Genomic DNA, 23,885 nt, shown 5'->3' with positions numbered 1-23,885 from the left:
TTTGGATTCCTCCTCTCGTATGGGAGAGAGTCTTCTTTTGGGGGTCTCATCAAGAGGCCTCCTAAGCTCTCTCTCCTCTTGGAGAGGAAAGAAAATCCCATAAGCACGAAGTTGTTGAGTAACTTCAGATTGCAAAGCGGGGTTGCCCATAGCTTGTTGCAACCTAGTGACGAGATAATTAACAAACATGGGGGCATCATCATTAGCACCTTCATGTGTAAAATCAAAGCTGTCAATGTTCATTCTACTCTCTTGGTTATTGTCAGCCATGTTAATTAAACTTATGTGTTTACTTAGTGTATGCTTTGGCAATTCAAACCCTTAGTTGCTACTCCTCTTAGCCTTTGAAAATAGGCACTTAAGTATCTACACCCATGGCTCGAACTGGTTAATCATAGAGAGTAGTGGAGTGAGTCTAACATAGCAAAGTTGCCGAGGGATAGCTCCTTTCGGACTTCTTATGGCTCAATAATAGTAAAACCGTAGTCAAATCTAAAAAGACTCCATTATTAAGACCAAAGCTCCCGAGGTGTGCACCATATCCCACATAGTGGGCTCAACAAAATCGATAATAGATCCCTCCCACTTACCCTAATATAATTAACAAAATCAAACATTAATAGGCTACTTAAGGACCTCTCTTCTTAAGCAAGAAAAGAGAAACCAAATGCTCTGATACCAATGTAATGAAAATGGCCTTTGAACTTTGAGAGTAGCGGAATTAGGAAATTAGGTGAAACACTTTTGTGAGATTACTTTGTGAGCATAGCGGATGAACTTAATTGACGGTAGCGACATAAACATGGTGCTTAGTTAACTTGGTATGAACAAGACCTTTGCAAGAAAGAGAGAGTTTAGAGAACATGACAATAGTTGAGGACCGGATTCATACAGAGCCGGTCCCCCTCCAATAGGCATTTGTATTATAGTTTCTCCCATCAAGAGAGACTTGGTACAATACAATCTTTGTGTTCCTTTGTGTGACCTAGGTGATGCAATGAAGATGGAAAGCTTCATGTATCACAAACATAACATAAACTTTTTAGAAAGCATTAACTATCCCAAGCCTCAGTCCCAAGGCCTCAAACACCTTCGAAGGTGGAGAGAGCTAGCGGGGAATGAGGGTAGGGAAGAGGAAGAAGAAATATTCCATAGGAGAAAGAAATAGTTCCTCACTTACCATCACTCTTCTTGCTAGCATACATAATAGCATAGTAATGAAGATGGAGAAGATGGTAAGCTTAAGCATTGAAGCATGGCTCTTGGTTGGATTTGCATTCCATAGCCAAGAGTGTTGGTGTATGTTTTCACTTCTCACAAGCTTGGAGAAGGAGGTGGAGTTCCTCAACTTTTACCAAGTGAGAATGTATCCACCAAACGAGTGTGTGTGTGGTGTATATCCCCCTAGCACCCCCCTTGCTTGCTTAGGGCGATTTGTAACTTTTCCACATGCTGCAAGCTCACAGGACCCCTCTCCATCTAGCTAATCACATGCAACATGCATTCAAATAAATAGGTAGTCTTTTGACAAGTGTCCTCCTTATCCCTTAAAGAGAGAGAGAGCTTGAAAATATCTTGTTGGATGGAACTAGAAGCTCATTGGATCCCTCTTTAGCCCAACCAATAGCATTCAAGCACACCATGTGGTTAAGCATAGGGAGAGTTTGACATATGTCCATGTGCCCTTTGGGTGAGTGGAAAGTTAAGTCAAAGATTCCCCTAACTTTGGGACTTTCATGCATAGGAAGCTTCTCAAGCACCTTCCTTATTAAGTTTGTAGGGTCTCTTTTTGACTCAAGCACCTTACGCCCCATGTGATGGAAGCTTCTCAAGCACCTTCCTCAGTAAGTTTGTAGGGTCTCTTTTTGACTCGAGCACCTTACCCCCCATTAAGTATGACAAGCACCTCAAGTACCTTAGTCATCAAGCATGACAAGCACCTTAGTCATCAAGCACGATAAGCACCTCGAGCTTAGGTCGGGTTCCCACCTCAAGCTCAGCCCTAGCTTGCTTAAGGTCAAAGGACTTTCAACACTACCCATTGGAGGTCTTTAATGAAGCTAACCCTAAGTCTTTTAAGCTCCATTAGATGCACATTGCTCTTTGATAGACTACCTCCTTTTGGACCCTTAATGAGATGTAACCATCTCTCCTCTTGGTCCCCTGCTGAGGTAAGTCTAAGCACTTATTGCACATTGCTCTTTGATATACCATCTCCTTTTGGAACCCTATTGAGATACAACCATCTCTCCTTTTGGTTCCGTGTTGAGATAGGTCTAGAAGCACATGTCTCTATTCTAACTCTTGTTCCCTTTATTCTCCCACATTAAATGATCAGTTTAATATGAGAAAATCATTTGGTAAAGTTAGATATTATAGCTTATGACAATTATTACATTTAATTTAAAGAGCACGAGACAAGGAACACAATGCACTTGTCCAAATCAAAATCTAATTACCAGAGCTTGATAAAAATGGATCACAAAGTACTTGAGAGTAGCTGCTCTTAGTCGTACGCTCAAAAGCTCTCCAAAAATTTAAATAATGATACAAAAGGTGTGTTCAAACTTAAAAATTTGAACTTTATACCTAGGACTCTTTTGGCCAGTGGTCAGCTTACAAGGCTAAGTTCAGGACAAAGAGACTACAACTCATATTTTACAAGAATATGGCTCATTGATCATCTGGCTCAATAATCATAGTTTCGTTGTTTTACAAGGCTTTCACGAAAAAATAATAGGATTACAAAAAATAATGGCTTTATGAAGATGTGGCTGACTAGGAGGGTGTCTGTTGGGTCTATCTGCTATCATTCCCCTCTTCCTAGTCGTTGCACGTCCTTGTGCAAGCTTGAGCTTTAACTTCAGTAGTCAAATGATCTCTTCTCCAATGCCTTGGTAATCATTTTGAACTTTTCAGCGCGGGCCATGATGTCAGTTAGAATGGCTAGATCTTTGAAAGGGTTGTTGAGTATTGTGCTTTGATAAGCTATGTGGCGCGCCTGCAGACCCTTCGTCAGCAGGTTGAAGATGGTGGAACCCATCCCAAAAAAAACCCGATCATGAATGCCTCTTCAAATGTATGCATGCAGTGCAGAGGCAGAAACATGACCCGAGCATATATCCCCATAATGATATTTCTGTTTGGGGACCTCTTTCTCTAGGTTCCATGCGATGCTCTGCGTGCCTTTGAGAAATACTTGCCATGGGTGTTTGGAGGCCTCTATATCTTCAAATTCCTATAGGTTATGACATCTCGGCAATCTTTGTAGGTTATGATCATCTTGGAAATCTTTGTAAGCATCTGACAGGTAAGATCGTGGATATCCCGCATTTGAGTGATCGCTGCTTGCATGGTATGCACCACGACTCTGTGGGCCTATAATTGTTGGTTGTCTTTTACAACATCGAATAATTGAGCACGGAAGGACGTCGGCTTCTCCATAAATCATAGCTCTCCCAGGATCACCTTCTAGGGATAGGACAGAAGTGAGGTCGATCTTGAGGTGTTGGGGTGCACTTCAGTATGTCGTTTCATCTTGTGGCCTCTTCTCAAGCCACTTATTGTGCTATAGTGGTTGATTCCCTAAAATGGCAAGTACCTGATCCGCAAAGACAAGTACGTCCTCATAAGTTCTTTTCTGATTGGGCTCGAGGGATGGCAAGAGCTTTTTTCTTTCACAATAGAGCCTCTTGTTTCATCAATGGCAGTGTGATCATCTCGTGGCCAAAAGTTTTGACCAAGTCGTTAGGATTTATCATCAATAGAGATGTGGATTCCAAGACCTTGAGTTCATAGAGCATGGTCCGGAATCTCCGCTATCCACTTCTCCATCTCTTCTCTTGCATCTGTTAGATCCTCAGTTTCCTCAAAGTTGTGTAGCCCACCCTCAATGGATGTACTTGGTAGATCCACTGCGGGAAGGTCTACTCTTGTTGTTTCTGTAATGGGTGCTGGTGTTTGCTGAGTTGGTAACATTGACTTGGCTTCTAGGGCACTAATTACTTGCTCTTTGTCTTGAAACTTTTTTGCATGTCTTTCAACTTGGCCTGTTAAATCTACTTGTGCCTTTGCCAGGGTTTCTTTTAGTGCTTGGATCTCTTGATCTTTTTGACTTTGGATGGCCATGTGGCATGTTGTCATAACTTGGCGGTCATATCTTTCTTGGACGAGCTTTGCCTTTGCTGCCTTGAGCTCCTCCATAATAGCTATTGGTGCTTGAGAAGAGGAAGTTGGAGTAGGCGTATCTTGCATTTCCAAGAGCCTTGAAAGAGTGTGATATATACGATAACGTACGAGTCACTCAGCTTGGCATTTCTTTGCTGCTCTTTTTTCAAGTGTTCTTCTAATCTTCGTTGTTCCACCTGCATCTCATTGTTGACTACAATGTGATCTTGTAGATAATGGAAGTAACCTTTCGCTTCTCGCTTTGCTCGTTCCAGTACTTCTTGTAGGTTCTTTTTGTCATTTTGGAGGTGTTCTATTGTTTATGGAGCCTTGCATTCTCTACTTTTGCTTCCTTCTTGGCATCTTGAGCATCCACTTCTCTAAGTTGGGACACTGCGCGCTGGCATTTGAATTGAAGCTTGATTGCTTCCAGATGATCTTCTAGGTCAAACTCCCAAAGCAATCCATTTGCATCTTAAATCATGGCTCTAGAGTGAGGTGACACCGGGCCTTCTTCTTGAGTAGTCTATTGCTGGGGGGTCCTAGGTATCGACTCTTTGCTTTGTTGCTGGTTTGGTGCGTGGTCTTGCTCTTTTTTTGTTTGGTGTTGATCCTCCTGCACAGAGTCCTTTTGCTCAGTTTGAGCCTTCTCTTGCTCTTCGAGTGTCTTTACTGGCTCCTCTCTCTCTTCATCGGCAAGAGGTGGTGTTGTCGGCTTTGGTGAGACTTGTTGATCAGTCTCTATCTCCATGTCTCGTTGTTGTTGATCAGTGGCATCTTCTTCCCTTGGCCGTTCTTCTAGTGTTGTGTCATGGCCCTTCAGAGAGTCCATAGGAAATTCTAAATCATCAAATGTTTTCCTTTTAGACTCCTCCTCCTCCTGCTGCTTTGCTTTTCTTTCGAGCACTTTATGGATGTGCTGTCTAAATGTGTCGACGAGCTCTACCTCTTCAACATCTTTTCTTCATTTGTATTGTTTGATTTTCTCCATTTGCTCAACCAATTTCCCAAAATTGTTAGGTTAAAGCGAGGATAATCTGGACTATTTTTAATGGGTGCAATAGGAGGGCATTGCCAATATGTTGTCACTTCTAGTTTTAGTGCTCTTTGCATGTAGTTACTCATGTTTATTAGACAAGATAAAAATATACTCTAATATCATGAGGGTGCTTGCTATGACAATGCCAATGACAAGGCCATCTATACGTCAACCGGTGCCATCCGAGCACACCAATGCTTCCAATTGTCTCTCAAGGATGTGAGGGATAGCAACATCCCCTCTCAGAATCTGTGCATGGTGCTGCAAATTGAGAATGCAACTTTAACAACAAGGGTTGCACGTTGGCATGATTAAGACTCAACGTGGACGAAAGAAAAAACCTTCCATCAAGTTTGAAATCTTCCATTATCTTCATTTTAGATGGGTGCAACAGTAAGTCAACGAGATAGCTATCATGTGTTCCTTTTTTACGCCACTCTATGTTTCATTGCTTGATATCCTAATTGCACTCACAACCCAAGATAAGCATTGTGCATGGTTCATAGCCCTCCCATGTGTATAGCTCGCTTACTCGAGGTTGGAAATTGTCCGTAACATTTAACCTACATAAGCCTATACTTGGCAACACAATAAGTATCATTGGAACCTCTATCATCTTTCGTCTTCATTGACAGCAAACTTTAGGCACCAAGGAACCCATTTTCAATGATTCCTAAGGATTTCTTCCAAAGATTTTTGCCTCATTAATAACATGATATCCCTCATCAAAACATAGCCATGATAAACTCAACCCCTAAACCTTGCATTCATAGTTCCACTCTAGTCTAGATCAAACCATGCAACTCTACATCAAACCACGTAGCTCTACATCAAAAGCATCGAGATGCCATTGGTGTACGGTCATACCCCTTCTCCATAGTGATGAAGCTGATCTTAGTCTGCCCAAGGACTTCATACTTATTGGATTGGAAAGCTCATGACTTCACTATTTTTTTATTTTTGATATCATCAGATTTTGCTGTTGGCTTTCAATACCTTCTATTGCTATTTCGACGCGGGGGCCTGGTTTTCAACATCTTATATTATTTCTTGTTTTTATTATTTTATCACGTGTTGGTCGTGCTTCCAACATTCACAAAGACACTCTTCGGGTGCACTTGGACTAAGCGACGAGAGAAACACTACTTTTTATTTGTTGCCTCTCCCCTCGTTCACAAGAGGCGGAGGCAGCGCTATACGTTCTATTTTCATGTCCAATTAGCTGCAACATAATGGTAGAGGCGTTGTGTGCACAACCACAGGATTTTGCTCAACCACCGTCATCTCCAATCCCCGCTGAAAAGTGTTTTCATTACTCTGGAAATGTTCAAGTTTCTTTTGGGCCAATAAATAGCCTCCACGGAGAAGTCACGCTCCTTTTCATTCATCTTTTGTCGGTTATTGTGAACCTAGCTCATGTCCACCCATCACAAACAGGCGAGCGGACATGCTCAAAAACAGTACCTGTGGGCACCCATAGTGTCACACACAGGCGGATAACTTATTATATGTTAACTTTTTACTTGGCATGGCACCAATTAGATGTAGCCTCCTGGCAAAGGTGATGGCGCACTATCGAAGTTCAAAACCCATAGCTGCGTCTCACTGCTGCTGCTAAATCATTGGCTGGCTTTTCGCTCTGACCGACACAACCCCCTGCCAATGTGCTTTTGCTAGCTCATTCGCACACACGTCCGGGCGGACGTGTGTGACAGGGGCCTAATAAAATCATGGTAACGGCGATCCTATTTTTCAAAAGGCCATCTCCCTCTCTCTTCTCTGGTCGTTCAAATTGCCCTGGACATGGAGAAAGCAGAAGATTCAAAGGATGCAGTTTCCTCGCGCGAACTTCAGCAAGCTCCTCCCGCCGAGGCCTTCAGGTAGTCTCTTGTTTCGAATCTCTCAATCGTGGGTTTGCGCTGCACGTTCCCACTCACTTCTTCATACTCGCGCAGCTCTGGCTTAGAGCGAGGAGTGAAGCCAGGCGTTCAACACAAGCAGGTAAACAGCTTGAGTGTGCGCAAAATAGCGTTTCCTAAAAGTGTGTTTGATTGAGCAAATGCTGCACTTGATTTTTAAGAGAGGTTATACACCGCCTGCCTAATGCTGGGCAACAAGCATGTGTGCTTGCGTGGCACAATACCATCCGCAGGGCGAAAAGGGAAGGAGTGCCCAACCTGGGAAACTGCAACCCCCCCCCCCCCCCCCCCCCCCCCCCCCCCCCCCCCCCCAAAAAAAAAAAACCCCGCGACAATACCTTTGGTAGGGTAGATCATTGGACGCTCGTGGAACTGCGCAGAAGCTCAACTAATCCTATATCACTTGCCAATAGTGCTGACACTTATGGGCCCATTGCAAAAAGGGGATGCTTGTTTGCTATGTATAACTAGCCTACAAAATAAATTCCAACATCCATGAAGTCCTTTGAAAGCCATGTAATGTTTAAGTTGAACACATTGTGTTGCATTTGATGCTTAAACGGTTCTGGTCGAGATGCCAGCGCACTTCCATTGGAATGCTACATGCAGCGCTTGCCTAACCATGGTACAAGGCAATTGATGCAACCCACCTGAGTGGACCTCTTGGATCCATAAAAGGAGAAACCAGCTAAGACTGAATGGCTTCCAAACGTATGATAGGACTTTCTTGTTACTTGAATTGTGCTCTAGTGAGCTCAATTTTTTGTCAGCAGGGACAAGTTTCCTTTCATATTCAGCTTATTGACCCAATTGTTTTGGATGTTTGTGGTGTAGGATAATGTCAGTATAAAACCCTCTCTCAATATAAAATCAAATATCAGCACTGAAGCGTCTCAAAGGTAATAATTACTCATTGATACTATCTTGTATCTGTTGAGATGATGGCACCTGTAGTAATAAACAAAAGTGTTGCTGTTTTCTAGAGAAAAAACAGCAGATAGCACTTTGGTTGTAAGCATTAACGACAGGAAGGTCAGTTTTTTTGATGTTTGTAGTTTTGGTCAATCTTTGACCAATGCTTTTTTTTCCCTGCAACTGTTGTTTGTGGCTTGTTTGTCTCGTCGCCTTGTTATTGTCTGTAATCTTATGGAAGCTATGGATTTTGAGGACTCTTTACGTAGAAACTTGTGTTTATAGTAGGAAAAGATCTCAAAAGGTGCTCTTACAGAAGTATCGTGTGTGTCATGATAATGCATGGTTGATTAATTCAAACCCAATTCAAAGGGTATCTCAGGATAGAAGAGCGTTTTGTGGGGCATTATGAAGTCTTTGGTTGGAGAAAGCTATGTTGGAGTGAGAGGAATAAACCTCTGAGCAGCCTTGTGTTTTAAGAAAGATTTTTAGTGCATACTCCATGGAGACTTTTCTCCTGAAAGAACAACAACGTATCAATTTGGATAGAGCCATGTCTCTCGAGCGCAAGAAAACGTAAACACTCTCAATTAAATGTTGCAGCTGTGCGCTTTGGCATGCTAAAGAACATAGCCAAATGACTAAATACACCCAATTCTGTTGATTTGTTGGCATAGGAGTCGAGTAGCTCCTCTTCATACAGCTGCGTCAGACTCAACTATTGAAAGCGCTCGAGCTTTTAGAATGGTAGGCTCCAGGGTGGGAGCCTCAAGATGAATTTCTAACAACTAAGGGTGATTTGCCAAGTCTTCCTGCTACAACCACTTGGCATCCAAAAGGGAATAATTCACCACCTAAATATGGATCATCTTACCTTTTACTTTCTTTTTTTATGTGCCAAACTTTGTTACTCTTCAACTTCTAATTGCTCATCTGCAATCAGATCCTTAGGCACTTCTTCTTGAAAAGGTCAGAGAAGATTCACATGGAAAGCCTTGTGAATCCATAAAGGATCTGGCAGCTGTAAACAAAAAGATTATTTGTTGGTCTTCTTGAATCTTTGGGATCTGAAAAGGTCCATAGTGTCTCATACTTAGCTTTGGATAAAGCTTTTCCTTTCCTTTCTTTTTCACTCTGGCCTTTTTAGAATCCAAGAAGAATCCAATCTCCTTACTTAAGTTTCAAAGCTCGATGAGGTTTATTTTTCCCTTATGTTTTTCCTGAGACTTTCAAAGCCTCCTTCGCTTTGCCAAAAGATGTAGCCAAATTTTCTACAAAGTGATTTGTCTGAGAGATGTCATCTTTAGCATAGTTACCCGAAACGGGGAATGGCAACATGCAAGAAATGCCATTCACTGTTTTAGGTACTCACGTTTGAAACACGGAACTGGGATTCGGAACGGGAAATTGGGATGGGATCGGGGACCTGAAAATGGCCATTCCCTGTTACTATGATCTTTAGTGAAACCTTTTTCGACCTTCGACTATTTGAGAAGGTGCGTTCTTGTGGAAGTACAAACATTATTGTTGCTGTAGGCAAACTCTACCAATGCCAAGTGAGAGTCCCGCTCCGACCTATAAATTATAATATGACGCATAACACTTTTATTTACTCAAAATCATTAAATTGTGATCTGGGAATCACTGAGATTGACCATGTATTTGTGGATGAAAGAGAAGCTCTTATATTCTCACAAAGAGCTCACCAAAACAAACCGGTCATATGAGGATCTCTATCCTAAACAATGGATGTAGGCATTGCTAGACTCTTGGAGGTCATGCCTTGGGTTTCTCATCTAGATCTAGTGAGTGAGGGCTTCTTTGTGATCATTGGTTGCACACTTGATCATATCACATTTAGAAAAATCCTCACTGTGAAAGTAGTCGTCTAATTGACTAATTCATGCAAGGATTGTGCATGCATCCTTAGTGCCTTTAAAATCTTTAAATGAAAATGCTTTACGATATGCTCGTGCATAGTGTAGATTTTGCAATTGAAGTTCAATGCTTGGGGGTTATCATAGCTCGACCATGTTGCTACAGTTATTGTAAACATGTGATAGCATAAGCAGGAATAAATGGAATAATATACTTATTTCTATATGTCCAATAGTCAAGAATGGCTACAATCAGATCGCGTTCTTGAGTGTCAGTGTGATAGATAAGTGATGCCGTAGAGAAAAACTTTCCTTCTTCCTTCAACCACACACTTGTAGAGATTAGGGAGGATAAAATAGAGAACCATTCATGGCATTAACATGATAATCACCACGTAATTACACAATGGAGATTGGAGTAGACTGTAGACACAAAAATGATTACTAGATTGAATAAAAATGAATACATGGAGGCTCATTATATAGAGCTAGAGTAGGAATCTCACCTGGCATCATACATGACATCATAAGTGGCATTAAATTCACTAGAGACCTCGTGGGTGCTCTATTAGGCCATCTTAAGAATCCTTTCCTAAGTCTAAATGAGTCCACCCTCTAGAAATGCACCTCATGGGCACCTACACCCATAAGGTGTCTTTTCCACATGCTACCATATGATTCGTACCACTTACGCATCTAGTAGACAAGAGTTGCTACACAAGCATAGGATAAAGTCCATAAACCTAACAACCCTCCTCTTGGGGTTTAGACTATGATATGTGACAACTCTTACACACTCTAGTCCAGGAGCAAAAGAACATCTCCAATCGAGGAGACTATCCCCAATCCAAGAGACAAACAGCTACACATTCTCAATCTAGGAGACATAACATCTCTAATCTAGGAGACATTGCACATCTCCCCTCGAATAAATGTAGAAAGATTGAGAGTCGAGACCAAGCTAATCCAAGCTATCTCCAAAAAAATACACTTGGCAAAGTACAATCTCCGAGTGTCCTCTCTCTCTACTCAAAGCAGTTACATGAAAAGCTTCAAGTCCAAAAGCATATGGTCTCAATTCCCTAGCGCCAAAAGCTGCCAACACAAATCACGAAGATCCGTACGAATGCCACGTCAAAAACTTGCGCAAATCGCGAGCTGTCCATACAATGCTTTCTAAAACCGGCCCGTAGGGCGGTAGGCGTTGGCTTTCACCCGAAATTCTTTACTTTAGAAACACACACAGAGCCCTTTGCAAAGGAGGTCTGTAACGGGAATTAGCACTTAATCACACACACGGCTCGGAAGCTAGAATGCTCTGAGCAGACGTCGACAACATGTAGGCCCCAAAATTGGCGTCCCTTTCGGTATTTCTTTATTCTTTAGGAGGGTAAAGTACAAAGAAGAGTCCTGGGAATCCTTTGACTGTATCCCACTAGATACCGTCTGTTTTGGCCAAATTTTGGCAGCATAACAGCCCCTAAACTTGCGCGAAACCAATTCCCCTGCTGTAACTCGCTTCTACCGGCGTATACCCTCTGATTCCTGTCCAAAAACAGTAAATTCAGCACGCTGTATTTACTGGTTTTGCCCTGTTTTCAGCCCCAAACAGTCCCCTAACTGTCCTCTGCCAGTGGGACACGATTCCCAAAGGTTCTGGCATCCGTATGGCTGAAAAACAGTAAAATTACAGCGCATACACAGCGCTAATTTTACACCTGTATGGTGAGGTTATGACCCTCACTAGTGCCTGCTTTGGAGTAGCAGCTAGCTACCCCTGTTCCTGCTCAAGGAGGCTCTTGCCTCAGCACAAAAGCATGAACCCACACAGTTGTACATCAGTCAAATGAGGAGCTCTCTTGTGGGGAATCACATAACTGCACGGAGGGGAGAGAGAGAGCAGTGTGTAGTGTGCAGGGCATCACTCCTAGCACCACACTGTACATGAGAGGGAAAGGAAGCACTCCAGAGCTCTTAACCTGTGACAAAATGCATAATGGAGCTCCTCCCAGCTTAAATTTCAGCGCCCATTTTTCTGGAAGAGGCAAGTGCATGAGAATTTGCCACTTGGCGCATTTACAAGCATTTTCCCGTTTCAGGTTCGTTGCTTAAAAATATCCTAACCGGTTGCCCAGTTGACTTCGCGGCAGAGTTGTAAAATGTTTCCCTAGTCATACCGGAGGTAATGATGCGAACACATTTCACGGCCCAAAATAGCAGTTCCCTAAATTTTAGTAGATGCTTCCGTTGGGCTCCCATTGGTCTCCTGACCATTTATCCTCATTGGGACCGCATCCAAAAGTGCAATGTGGCCCAACTGTCGGATACTTTTTGTTGGTAGTCCCACCTTGACTTTACGCCTTAAATTGAGTTCACTTCCCAGTATCCACCAACTTGCTAAGTGCGACGGGGGGACCTATATGATCTTGCTTTGAGCCTAGACATCCTCTTACCATACGAATTCCAGTGCCGACCACTACCCATCTGCGGGTGAAACTACCGTTCACATTGGCCATGCAATGTCCGACGGTTTGCTACTTCAAGAAGAGGGTCTCAAAAACAAAACAAAATCCCTTGGAAAGAAACCAACAACTAAAGTTAGCAGTTGCCACGTCCTCGTGACATAGTTAACAGTTGCCACGTCCCCGTGATATACCCCCCTCTTGAAATCGCAAACGTCCTCGATTGCATACCATAAATACACGCTATTGATGATCTTGTGCTATTAACACTCTTTTATCATCGCATGTATCCGCAAGAAAGGTCATAACATATAGATACAATTGACTTAATGAGGCCTTCATACTTCTGTCATTTCCATCTATTACACTGAATTCATATGTACATTTGATGTACTAGCTCTATCATTACCCCTCCTTTGCACACGTTGGGTTGGGGCATAAGTAGGCTGTAACCCAAAGGCTTCATAGTAAAGCTGCAATACATTTGGTGACTCTGATAGTTCATGCTCTTCCATCCACTTTGCATCCATAGGCGGATAGTTCTTGAACTTCACCAAATAGCGTCTTGCAACTTGTCCTTTAACTTTTCTGTCCTCATGTGCCAAAACTTGCTCAAGTACCAGGATCTCATCAAGTTCCTCAACTTTTGGCTGATCCTCATCTGGCATATCTTCTGGCACATCACCCATGAAGGGTCTTAGAAGACTCACATGAAACGCATTATGAATCTTCCACGCATCAGGCAATTTTAGCTTGTAAGCCACATCGCTGATCTTGTCAAGCACTTGAAAAGGCCCATAGTAACGCATGCTGAGCTTAGGAAACAACCGTTCCTTGCCCTTCATTTTCTTTAACCTTTCCTTTTCGAACCTTAACAGAACCCAATCACTAGGTGATAGTAGCAATTCACGACGGTGACGATCAGCAGCCTTTTTCTGCTTTGCCTGAGTCTTCTCCAAGGCAACTTTAATCTTCTTATACATCTCATCCATGTTCTTAACATATCGATCTGCCTCAAAGATCTTGTCCTTTGTATGCAAAATGGGAGGAACCTTTTTGCCGCCTTCAACAATCTCAAAAGGTGCTTTGCCAGTAGACGAATGCACCGTATTATTGTACGCATACTCAAGCATAGGCAAATACTGTTCCCACTTGCCCTTATTATCTGACACATAGCATTTCAGCAGATCTAAGACAGTAGAATTAGCCTCTTCTGACTGTCCATCAGTTTGTGGATGAAACGAAGACGAGAATTTAAGCGTAGTGCCCATGTTCTCAAACAATCCTCTCCAGAACAAACTGGTCATGCAAGGATCACGATCACTGATAATCGATTGTGGCATACCATGGTACTTAAACGCATTGTACATGAACAAGCGTGCCATCTGATCAGATTTTATCTTCTTCCCGACAGGGATAAAATGGGCCTGCTTGCTGAACCTGCAGATAATGGTCCATATACCATCATTCCCTGTTGGCGTCCTTGGAAGATCAAAGATAAAGTCCATAGCAATGCTTTCCCATGGCTTATCCGGAATCGGCAGTGGTTGTAACAACCCTGGTTCCTTTTGCCTGTCAAACTTGACCTTTTGGCAAACTATGCATGCTCGCACAAAGGCATCCACATCTCTCCTCAAGGTAGGCCAATAGAAGAATGTCTCTACCGCTTTAACTGTCGCATCAATGCCACGATGCCCTGCATACGGTGGGACATGACTCTCTTCCATGACCTTATGTCGTAGTGGCCTAGTGACACAAAGTCTGCCATGCATCATCATAAAACCATCTCTGAGGAGGTAGTTCTCGTGATGTTGCCCCTCTTGTAACTGTTCAAAGATCCTTGCAAAATCTTCATCAGCAATATACTGTTCCTTCGTGTCATGTAGCTCATGATGATAAGGAATTGACACAGCTGAAATTTGTGGCTTTCTTGATAACACATCAGCCACAACATTCTTCTTGCCTTCCACATGCATAATCTGGAAGTGGAACATGGAAAGAATGTTTGCCCATCGCATATGCTTTTCGGATAACTTTGACTGTGTCAAGAAGTATCGCAAGGTCTGATGATCTTTTTGGACAACAAAATCAGCACCTAAGAGGTAGTGCTTCCAGCTAGAAAGCGCATGAATCACGGCCAAGAGCTCTTTCTCATAGACTTGCATAGTCCTCTCTGGCCCTTGCAAAATTCGGCTTTCATAAGCTACTACCCGTCCATCTTGCATTAGCACTGCTCCGATGCTACTGCCACACGCGTCACACTGGACCACGAATGACTTCCTGAGATTTGGCAAAACAATAACTGGATCTGAAGTCAACTTTTTCTTTAAGAGACTAAAAGCTGAAATCTCTTTTTGGGTCATCTGAAAGTGACCTCTTTCTTTTGCAAAGCGTGAAGAGGCGATGCTATCTCTGCAAAATTTCTGATAAACCTTCTATAGTAGGAACACAATCCCAAGAAGCTTCTGACATCGTGCACAGTCTTCAAGGCTGGCCATGTCTTGATAGCTTTGACCTTTGCGGGATCCATTCTAACACCATCCTTTGAGACTATGTGGCCCAGAAAGTGGATCTCTTCGAGGAAGAATTCACGTTTCTTAGGATTGACAAGTAACTTGTGACTGTGCAGCTCTTCGAACACAATGGTCAAGTGACGCCTATGCTACTCTTCATTCTTCGAATACACTATCATGTCATCGAAGAACGTTCCAACGAACTGTTGATGCGAGCGGAAAATCCGGTCCATCATTCTGTTGAACGTGGCAGGAGCATTTGTTAGCCCAAACGGCATCACTAGAAACTCATAAAGACCAAATGTCGTTCTAAACGCAGTCTTGTGCACATCCTCTGGCCTTATACGAATCTGATGGTACCCACTCTTAAGATCTATCCTGTTGAAAATTGCAGCACCCTCTAAACGATCGAGAATATCATCAATTCTAGGAATAGGGAACCTATTCTTGATGGTATTCTTATTCAACGCACGGTAATCAATACATATGTGCCATGAGCCATCCTTCTTCTGCACTAGGAGCACTGGGGAGCAAAAGGGTGAAGAACTAGGCTGAATCAGCCCCTTCTCTAATAACTCCTCAACCTGGCCCATAATCTCTTTCTGCTGCGCCGCACTAACCTTGTAGGGAGGTCTATTTGGTGGGCTACACCCTGGCACCAAATCTATCCGATGGTCCTCAGGTCTCTCTGGCGGCAATTGCGACGGTAATGAATCATAGAAACAGTCACTAAACTTTTGTAAAAATGCTGACCTTTCTTTATCTAACACAAATAAATTTGACTGATCACTATCTGAGACATCACGTGCAAAAATCAAGTACACAGAAAGATGATTCTTTATTACAAAAGTGATAGCAGAAGCAGATACAATAGGGACTGACTCTCCTTTAAGCTTTACATCCAAGATGTGAGTTTTGCCCCTATGTTGTACAGTGATCTTTTTGTTGTAGGCATCCAAGACTCCATGCACTCGGAACATCCACGGGATCCCCAACAAGGCGTCACAACCTTCCAATGGCATGATGTAAAACTCTTCAATGTCCACATACGACTGAATATGCAGACGTAGTTTTCCAATGATGGGAGTAACACACTCTGAGTGGCTAGGACATGCCAACCCTGCCTCTGCTGTGTACCCCATCTCTTCAGCTCTGATGCCCAGCTTCATAGCTAACTCTGGTGAGGTAAAGTTGGCTTTGGCACTTGGATCAAAGAAGATGAGTGCCGTCTGATCCCTAACTTTACCCCATGCCCTGCATAACTCACTGGCATCTATGCTGGGCCTGTCACCCACCATGTCTGGCACTAAACCTGCCGTGGGTTTTGGCTTCTTGCCTTTCTGGTCTTCTTTATCCTCTGAGTCAGCTGGCCTTTTCCTTTGTGGACAACTGATAGAAAAGTGACCAGGCTGCTCGCATATAAAGCATTTGTTCTCAGCCATTTGGACCTTCTTTTCCTCGAGCGACTTGCGCACAAAAGGCTTCCTTTTCTGTTTCTTTGCGTGCGCTCCAGAAGTCCCAGCTGAATCCTTGTCTTTGGTGGCCTTTTTTGACCCCTGTGACGCATCAGGAGCCGTTTTCACAAAGGGCTTCTTCGCTGAATTTTTCTTTTGCTACCCTCCTTTATCACTGCTTGGAAATCCACTGTCCTCTCCTTTCAACAAGGCAAGACCAATGTTCGCAACTTCCATAAGCTGAGTAAGGGTAGCCACTCTGTTCTTTGTACAATAATCGCGAAGCCCTTTAGGTAGCCCACAACAGTACTTCTCTATTCTCTATCTGCTCTGTCAGTGGCACAAATCTGTAGGAGGTCACTGAGAGTAATGCTTTACAAAACCTCCTATTGTACTCCAGCAAGCTCTTGCACAAAGCTGAAGTAAGCTGGTGCCAATCTGTCATGACGTCGGCTTCAAATTCATTTGACAGCCAAGCAGATGCAAACATTTGCTTGAAGTAAACCCAAGTGGCGGGTGCATGTCCTTGCATTAACAATGTCGTCCACAATGTAAGCGCATTGTCCTTTAAGAAAGTGGCAGCTTTCTTGACCTTCGAGGCCTCTGTAAAATTCCCTCCCGCATAAGCTGTATCAAACTGTTGGAGGAAAGTGAGGGCCTTTGTCTTATCCTCGAAACCACTGAAGGTACTGAACTTTACCGTTGCACCACCTTCTTTGTAGGCCTTTGGCTTCTCTAGTGCCCCCAAGTTGTCATACGGAATGGTGTGCAACATGGGCACTGTAGTAGGCATGATCGGCACGTGTTGGCCATTCACATTTTGCGTCAGAGGTGCGATATCTGGCTGCTGTCCAGAAAAACCAGCCATGCCAAAATGACCCTGTGGCACCCCAAACTGGCCCTGGTTGCAATGGAAACCTTGCTGCATGCCGATACTACCATACATGGGGTTTGGCATGATGCCTTGTATACCCCCGAACACTGTTCATGGCATGTACGGCTGACTTCCAGGCGCATAACCAGCCATACTTTGAAACACTGATCCACCCCCGAAATACCCAGGATGTACTGTGGGTGGTGGAAAAACTGAGTGCATAGCCTGGTATCCAGCTCACTGTCCATTCAAGACAGCATGCTGGCTCTGAAAGGTGGCGGGCTGAACTGGCATAACCTGTGGAATAGGCGTTCTAGCCACCTGTTCAAGCACGGGAGGAACCTGCTTTGGAGCCTCCGACTCCGCAACATGCGAGTGTTCCCTTTCCTCCTGCGCCACATGAAGTACCTGGGCTTGAGCATCAACAAGCTCCGTACACGGCGTAGGTTGCCTATTTTGCTGTTGCATTGGTGGCGCTTGCAAGAATTCCATAAACCTCGGATTCTGCACCAGTTGCGAAAAGACATTCACCGCGGCAACCAACTGAGTCTTGAACGCATCATCCTCACGTTGCCCAGTCATAAAGCCCTGTACTACTGGAGGGACATTCACGTTGACAGGAGGTATAGACTGACGTGGCCGTGAGCTCTCGCCAATCTCAAAAACCATAGGAATCTCTTGCCTGACTCTCTTCCATAATTCCCTTCCCCTTGTCGGCCATAGTGTAATCCCCGCGTTCTTGCACTCTGTGTCTCTACCCTAAACAATCCAAGCTCACTCTTTAAGGAAAAAAGTGATTGATGTCCCGGCGACGGAACCGTGAAACCGGCCCGTAGGGCGGTAGGCGTTGGCTTTCACCCGAAATTCTTTACTTTAGACACACACACAGAGCCCTTTGCAAAGGAGACCTGTAACGGGAATTAGCACTTAATCACACACACGGCTCAGAAGCTAGAATGCTCCGAGCAGACGCCGACAACCTGTAGGCCCCAAAATTGACGCCCCTTTCAGTATTTCTTTATTCTTTAGGAGGGTAAAGTACAAAGAAGAGTCCTGGGAATCCTTTGACTGTATCCCACTAGATACCGCTTGTTTTGGCCAAATTTCGGCAGCATAACAGCCCCTAAACTTGCGCGAAACCAATTCCCCTGCTGGAACTCGCTTCTACTGGCGTATACCCTCTGATTTTTGTCCAAAAACAATAAAATTAAGCACACTGTATTTACTGGTTTTTGCCCTGTTTTCAGCCCCAAACAGTCCCCTAACTGTACTCTGCCAGTGGGGCACAATTCCCAAAGGTTCTGGCGTCCGTATGGCTGAAAAACAGTAAAATTATAGCGCATACACAGCGTTGATTTTGCACCTGTATGGTGAGGTTATGACCCTCACCAGTGCCTGCTTTGGAGTAGCAGCTAGCTACCCCTGTTCCTGCTCAAGGAGGCTCTTGCCTCAGCACAAAAGCATGAACCCACATAGTTGTACATCAGTCAAATGAGGAGCCCTCTTGTGGGGCATCACATAATTGCACGTAGGGGAGAGAGAGAGCAGTGTGTAGTGTGCAAGGCATCACTCCTAGCACCACACTGTACATGAGAGGGAAAGGAAGCACTCCATAGCTCTTAACCTGTGACAAAATGCATAATGGAGCTCCTCCCAGCTTAAATTTCAGCGCCCATTTTTCTGGAAGAGGCAAGTGCATGAGAATTTGCCACTTGGCGCATTTACAAGCATTTTTCCGTTTTGGGTTCGTTGCTTAAAAATATCATGACCGGTTGCCCAGTTGACTTCGTGGTAGAGTTGTAAAATGTTCCCCTAGTCATATCGGAGGTAATGACGCGAACACATTTCACGGCCCAAAATAGCAGTTCCCTAAATTTTAGTAGATGCTTCCGTTGGGCTCTCACTGGTCTTCTGACCATCTATCCTCATTGGGACCGCATCCAAAAGTGCAATGTGGCCCAACTGTCGGATACTTTTTGTTGGTAGTCCCACCTTGACTTTACGCCTTAATTGAGTTCACTTCCTAGTATCCACCAACTTGCTAAGTGCGACGGGGGGACCTATATGATCTTGCTTTGAGCCTAGACATCCTCTTACCATACGAATTCCAGTGCCGACCACTACCTATCTGCGGGTGAAACTACCGTTCACATTGGCCATGCAATGTCTGACCGTTTGCTACTTCAAGAAGAGGGTTTGAAAAACAAAACAAAACCCCTTGGAAAGAAACCAACAACTAAAGTTAGCAGTTGCCACGTCCTCGTGACATAGTTAACAGTTGCCACGTCCCCGTGACACTTTCACGTCAACAAGTTTCAGACGAAATTGGGTCCTTGCTTTTTTTTAATGTTCTTGTCCCTTGGGCCCCATCGGGCGGGACCCCATAAGTTGGAACAACTTGTAACTTTTAGATATGTCAGTTTCATTGGGGTTTGTCCGACCGGACATGCCATGTCATCACTTTGTGACACCCCCTCCCCTTGAAAGAAGTGTAATCACCCTTGATTACACCTGCAAAACCAACATAAGCCAAAAACTAGTCCAGTGGACAATGACTCTGAGTATTGACGCACTAGACAACACATATTTAGCACTTGCACATAGAAGACAGTTACTGAACAACTAAATCACATTCACAAGTTGTCATTAAGTTATTTTTCAATTTCTCTCACTTGTGTTGCATGAGATTTTTGACTTGGGGTGTCCAAGTCTGCTACACGGATTGCTACTGGTATTGCCTTTGTCTCTCTTGAGGCACTTAAAAGGAGGATTTCCCAAACTCCAATATTGGAAATTGTCTACCTGGCCATTACATGTCAAAATCTGCATTGTATAGAGCATCATGATGGCATATGTTTAGTTCTATTTGCCCTTGTTGCCTTGGGCCGCATCACCGACTTACCTCTCTTTAGTCGTCAATACTATCGCATTTACAGTAGACAAAGGCAAACAAATGTGGTTTGCGGATGATGCCGATGGGAAAGATTTGCTGCCCAAAACGCTTTGGGGGTCTTGATATCTTGGATTTGCATAGACATGCCCTTGCTCGCAAAGCATCGCTTTTGCCCACACTTGTCGAGCAGAGACAACCATGGACAATGATGGTTGCTTTGTTATGTGAGCATGTGGTTACCTCCTTATTTGGACACTGGCAATCATCTTTTTGGGAGTTTGTGTTTGGGAAATCGAATGGATGTATTTCTAGTTGTCCTTTCACCTCTGCTTTGATATCGAATTGGAAAGAGGTCACCTTACATTTGTCATGGGTCGGTCGCACAGAGCCGGAAGGAGTATTCATTCCCACTAACTTTGGTGGACATTTTCCCACGACACGTTTACTTTCTTTCTAGTCGTAGGTTGCATGTGGTTAATGATGTCGTGGATTCAGAAGGAAATGTGCTTCGTTCTGATCAGATTGCTCGCCGTTTTGGCTTAGGCATGCATTATCCATCTCTCTAGAGTCAGCTCATGATGGCCTACTTTCTCCCCATTCAAGCTCTAGCTGATGGATGCCATCTTATGGATTGGAGACTACAACATCTGAAATTCACTACTATTTCTGCTCGCCAGGTTTACAATATTTTGTTGCCTGATCCTTGGGCTTGCGGACCACTGCAATGCCCTATGGTCATTACAACGTTCCACAAAGTGGTGGCGAAAAGCCCTTATAGCCATTTGGAAGAGCCACTTGCCTCTTAGGGAACGTTTGTTTTTACGGCATTGCTTGATGGGTGTGTTGCTAGTTGGTTCTTTTTTGAGCGCGCATCGCTTCAACTCCTCGCGTTGTGTTCGGTGCTCCGCTTCTGAAGAATATATTAAACTCTTGCTTTGGGATTGTCGCAGTACTAGAGCTTTTATTGCTCGGGTTTCTATACTCATGCGTCTCCTTTTTCCCTCAGAGGTGTTTCAAAAGAAATTTTGGCTTTTTGGATTTATGTCATCGGCAATAAAGCCTTTTGCTGCTTTCTTCACATGGGTCAGATATTGGACCTACTAGAGTATTTGCCACCCACGCAATACCCACATGTTTGACCGCATTGATATGGACCCTTTCCCCTACTTCAAGATGTTGCTTCGGCAATCCTTTTGCTTGGCCCTCGATGCTAGGGATTTATCGCATGAGCTTTATCAACTTTCCTATGTTTGCTTTTAAAGCTTTTCATACTTGAACACATTGGTGTTCACCCTTATGTATCGACTTATTCTTGTGGGTTTTCCTCCTATGGAGGTTTCCCACTTGTAAATTAATCAAATGCAGTTACCAAAAAAAAAATGTGTGTGTGTGTGTGCGAGCTTCAAGCTCTGCTAGGTAGTCTATTGATGATCCTATGAAGCAAGCCGGGCGTTCATTTCTCACAGCCTCTTTCCTTGTGCCATACTTCCTGTGGTGTTACGAGTTTGCTATTTGCTTCGATGCTTGCGTGTTGAGGATGCCATCCTTTGGTTTGCTGCCCCTTGGGAGTATATACAGAGAATTTTTGTCCTCATGTTGCTACCCTTTATTTTGCAATCAATTGGGAGGTTCACATTGTGCCGTTGCTCTCTTGCCTTAGCTTGAAGCTACCGTGTTCGGCTGCCCCTGGTTCAAGGCCTTGCTACATGTGCTGTTTGGTGCCTCTTGCATCATAGACTCCCTTAAGCCCCGTCCAAAGCTGCTGGTTGTGCACGATACCCTAAGCTTGAGCTTTTTGCATCCCGTCCACCGTTGTGTCGTTGTTAAGCGAATATTATTTGGCTGCATCAACCTTAGCAACACTTAGTCGTACCTCTAGGCCCTAAAGAGGGTCATCAGGGTTATATAAACATTTAAAAAAAGAAGTAAATAGAAATGCTCCTAAGACTAGAAGATGCTATTAAACTTGCTCAAATTTATGAAGACAATACACGCTTAGCAAGCATTTCAAACCCCATTGATGGTGAGTCCAAAAGTAAAGAAATAGAATTCTCACGGCAATTTTTGAAGGGAAAAAGAAAATTTCGATTTTAATGGATAAGAAACCACTTTTTCATGACCCCATGGGGCCCCAAACCTTATTTGGAATGCACTAAACCAAGTGCCAACATGAGTGGCTTGTGAACTTTCTCCAATTTTAAACCTTTTGACTATCGGCTAGCAAGGAGCACACACACACACACACACACACACACACACACACACACAATTTCTTTAATGAAATGGTTATGGGCTAATTAGCTCCAAAATCAGAGCTTAATGGCTAAACATGGAGGTGTTGCAGAGGGGATCAAGAAAAACCTATTCTATAGAAAATAAAAGCTATTCAATTTCTCTTCACTAGCTCACACCCTAGCGGGGGCAATGGTACACGGCGTGTGCATATTCCATAAAAAAGGGCAATTTAGCGAAATGAAATTAAAGTGCAGCTATGTGAAGATGCAATGGAGTTATGGATCAATGAAGATGGCAAACAAAGAGAGGTGCTACATGATCTAGTGTCACAAATGGGAGCGCATAGCAATATAAAATATATTCGGATAAATAGGATTTATCACTTATTACTGAAGCCAGAGGATATACTGAGAGAGAGAGAGAGAGAGAGAGAGAGAGAGAGAGAGAGAGAGAGAGAGAGAGAGAGAGAGAGAGAAGATCGACACAGTACTGGGGACCAGAAGATGGGCTGGTCCCCCCCCCCGTAATAGTATCTTTATTACTGAGGAGAAGTCTATACAAGCACTTGAACCGAACGTATTACCACGTTCAGTCTAGAATAAAACTTGATGGTTTTTGGAAGCTTCAACTTCCTATTCCTAGGGCAAAACTCTATTCCAAGGAACTTCTGTTCCTTATTCCAAATCCTCGAGAACCAAGGTTCTCGCCTTTGGATCTCACCTTCCAGATTCAGGGCATGGCATCCCTGCAACTCTCTTCCTACTATGTTCCAGAGTCCTTTTTCCGCAGAACAACTCTGCTTTCCCGGACTCGAAGTCCGTACTTGGAAATCTCAACTTCCGAACCACAACTTGAGAGACTACCTCTCTCCGATCCGTGGATCTACTTCCCAAACTCGGGTACGAAACCCTTGGGACTGATTTGGCTCTAGTTCCTCAGAGCGCTTTCTCTTGCAGAGGCTCATGCATTCCTCTGCTCCTACTCTCTCGTGAAGAGGAAGTACACCTGCAAACACACACAAACACGGGACAACAATTCGTATGGCGAATCCACAATTGATACCTCTTTATCTTTGCGTGGGAAAAGTGACCTCCATGCTTTGTAGTCTCACGATCTCTGGCGGCAGAGTCTCCTCTTGCTGACGCTGGCAACCTCTCCTTTGAGAGAGGGCGTATGATGCTTTTATATCTCCCTGGCCACGGCAAGAATAGCTGAGTGCTGGCTGCCCCCGTAGAGATCGCGGCCCGGTTTTTTTTTTTTTTTTGCGCTGTTCTGCCAGAGAGAGAGAGAGAGAGAGAGAGAGAGAGAGAGAGAGAGAGAGAGAGAGAGAGAGAGAGAGAGAGAGAACATTGGCTGATCTGTTGGCTTATTTTTCAGATGGCTGCCCACTTATTAAGTGGGCGGCCGGCGTATTTTAAAAATAGTCCGAATCTGCCCAAAAACTCAATAAAACCTTATAAGTGAAAAACAAAGCTTTCACAGTACTTCCTAGGCGTCCTTGGATGCAATCACATGCACATTTGCAATGCAGACATAGACT

General features: G+C 43.8%; 1 protein-coding gene across 6 annotated transcripts in view; it reads left to right on the top strand.

Moving 5' to 3' along the window:
• The first annotated feature begins 6,791 nt into the window (after positions 1-6,791).
• LOC147445203 (uncharacterized) overlaps positions 6,792-23,885 on the top strand; it is a 50,292-nt gene continuing 33,198 nt past the window's right edge. Inside the window, exons 1-4 of one of the 6 annotated variants that reach the window (XM_086524755.1) lie at positions 6,860-7,086; positions 7,162-7,207; positions 7,960-8,024; positions 8,109-8,157. In XM_086524755.1, the coding sequence (XP_086380881.1) occupies positions 7,010-7,086; positions 7,162-7,207; positions 7,960-8,024; positions 8,109-8,157 (237 nt within the window). In that variant the 5' untranslated portion in view covers positions 6,860-7,009. Of the gene's footprint in view, positions 7,087-7,161; positions 7,208-7,959; positions 8,025-8,108; positions 8,158-23,885 lie in introns of all 6 variants that reach the window. The other 5 variants (XM_086524753.1, XM_086524757.1, XM_086524754.1 and 2 more) reach the window with 5 other exon arrangements.

Source organism: Adiantum capillus-veneris, chromosome 12 (assembly GCF_014529385.1).
Source record: "Adiantum capillus-veneris isolate H3 chromosome 12, ASM1452938v2, whole genome shotgun sequence".
Classification (NCBI taxonomy): Eukaryota; Viridiplantae; Streptophyta; class Polypodiopsida; order Polypodiales; family Pteridaceae; genus Adiantum; species Adiantum capillus-veneris.
This window is presented reverse-complemented; position numbering and strand designations above follow the sequence as displayed.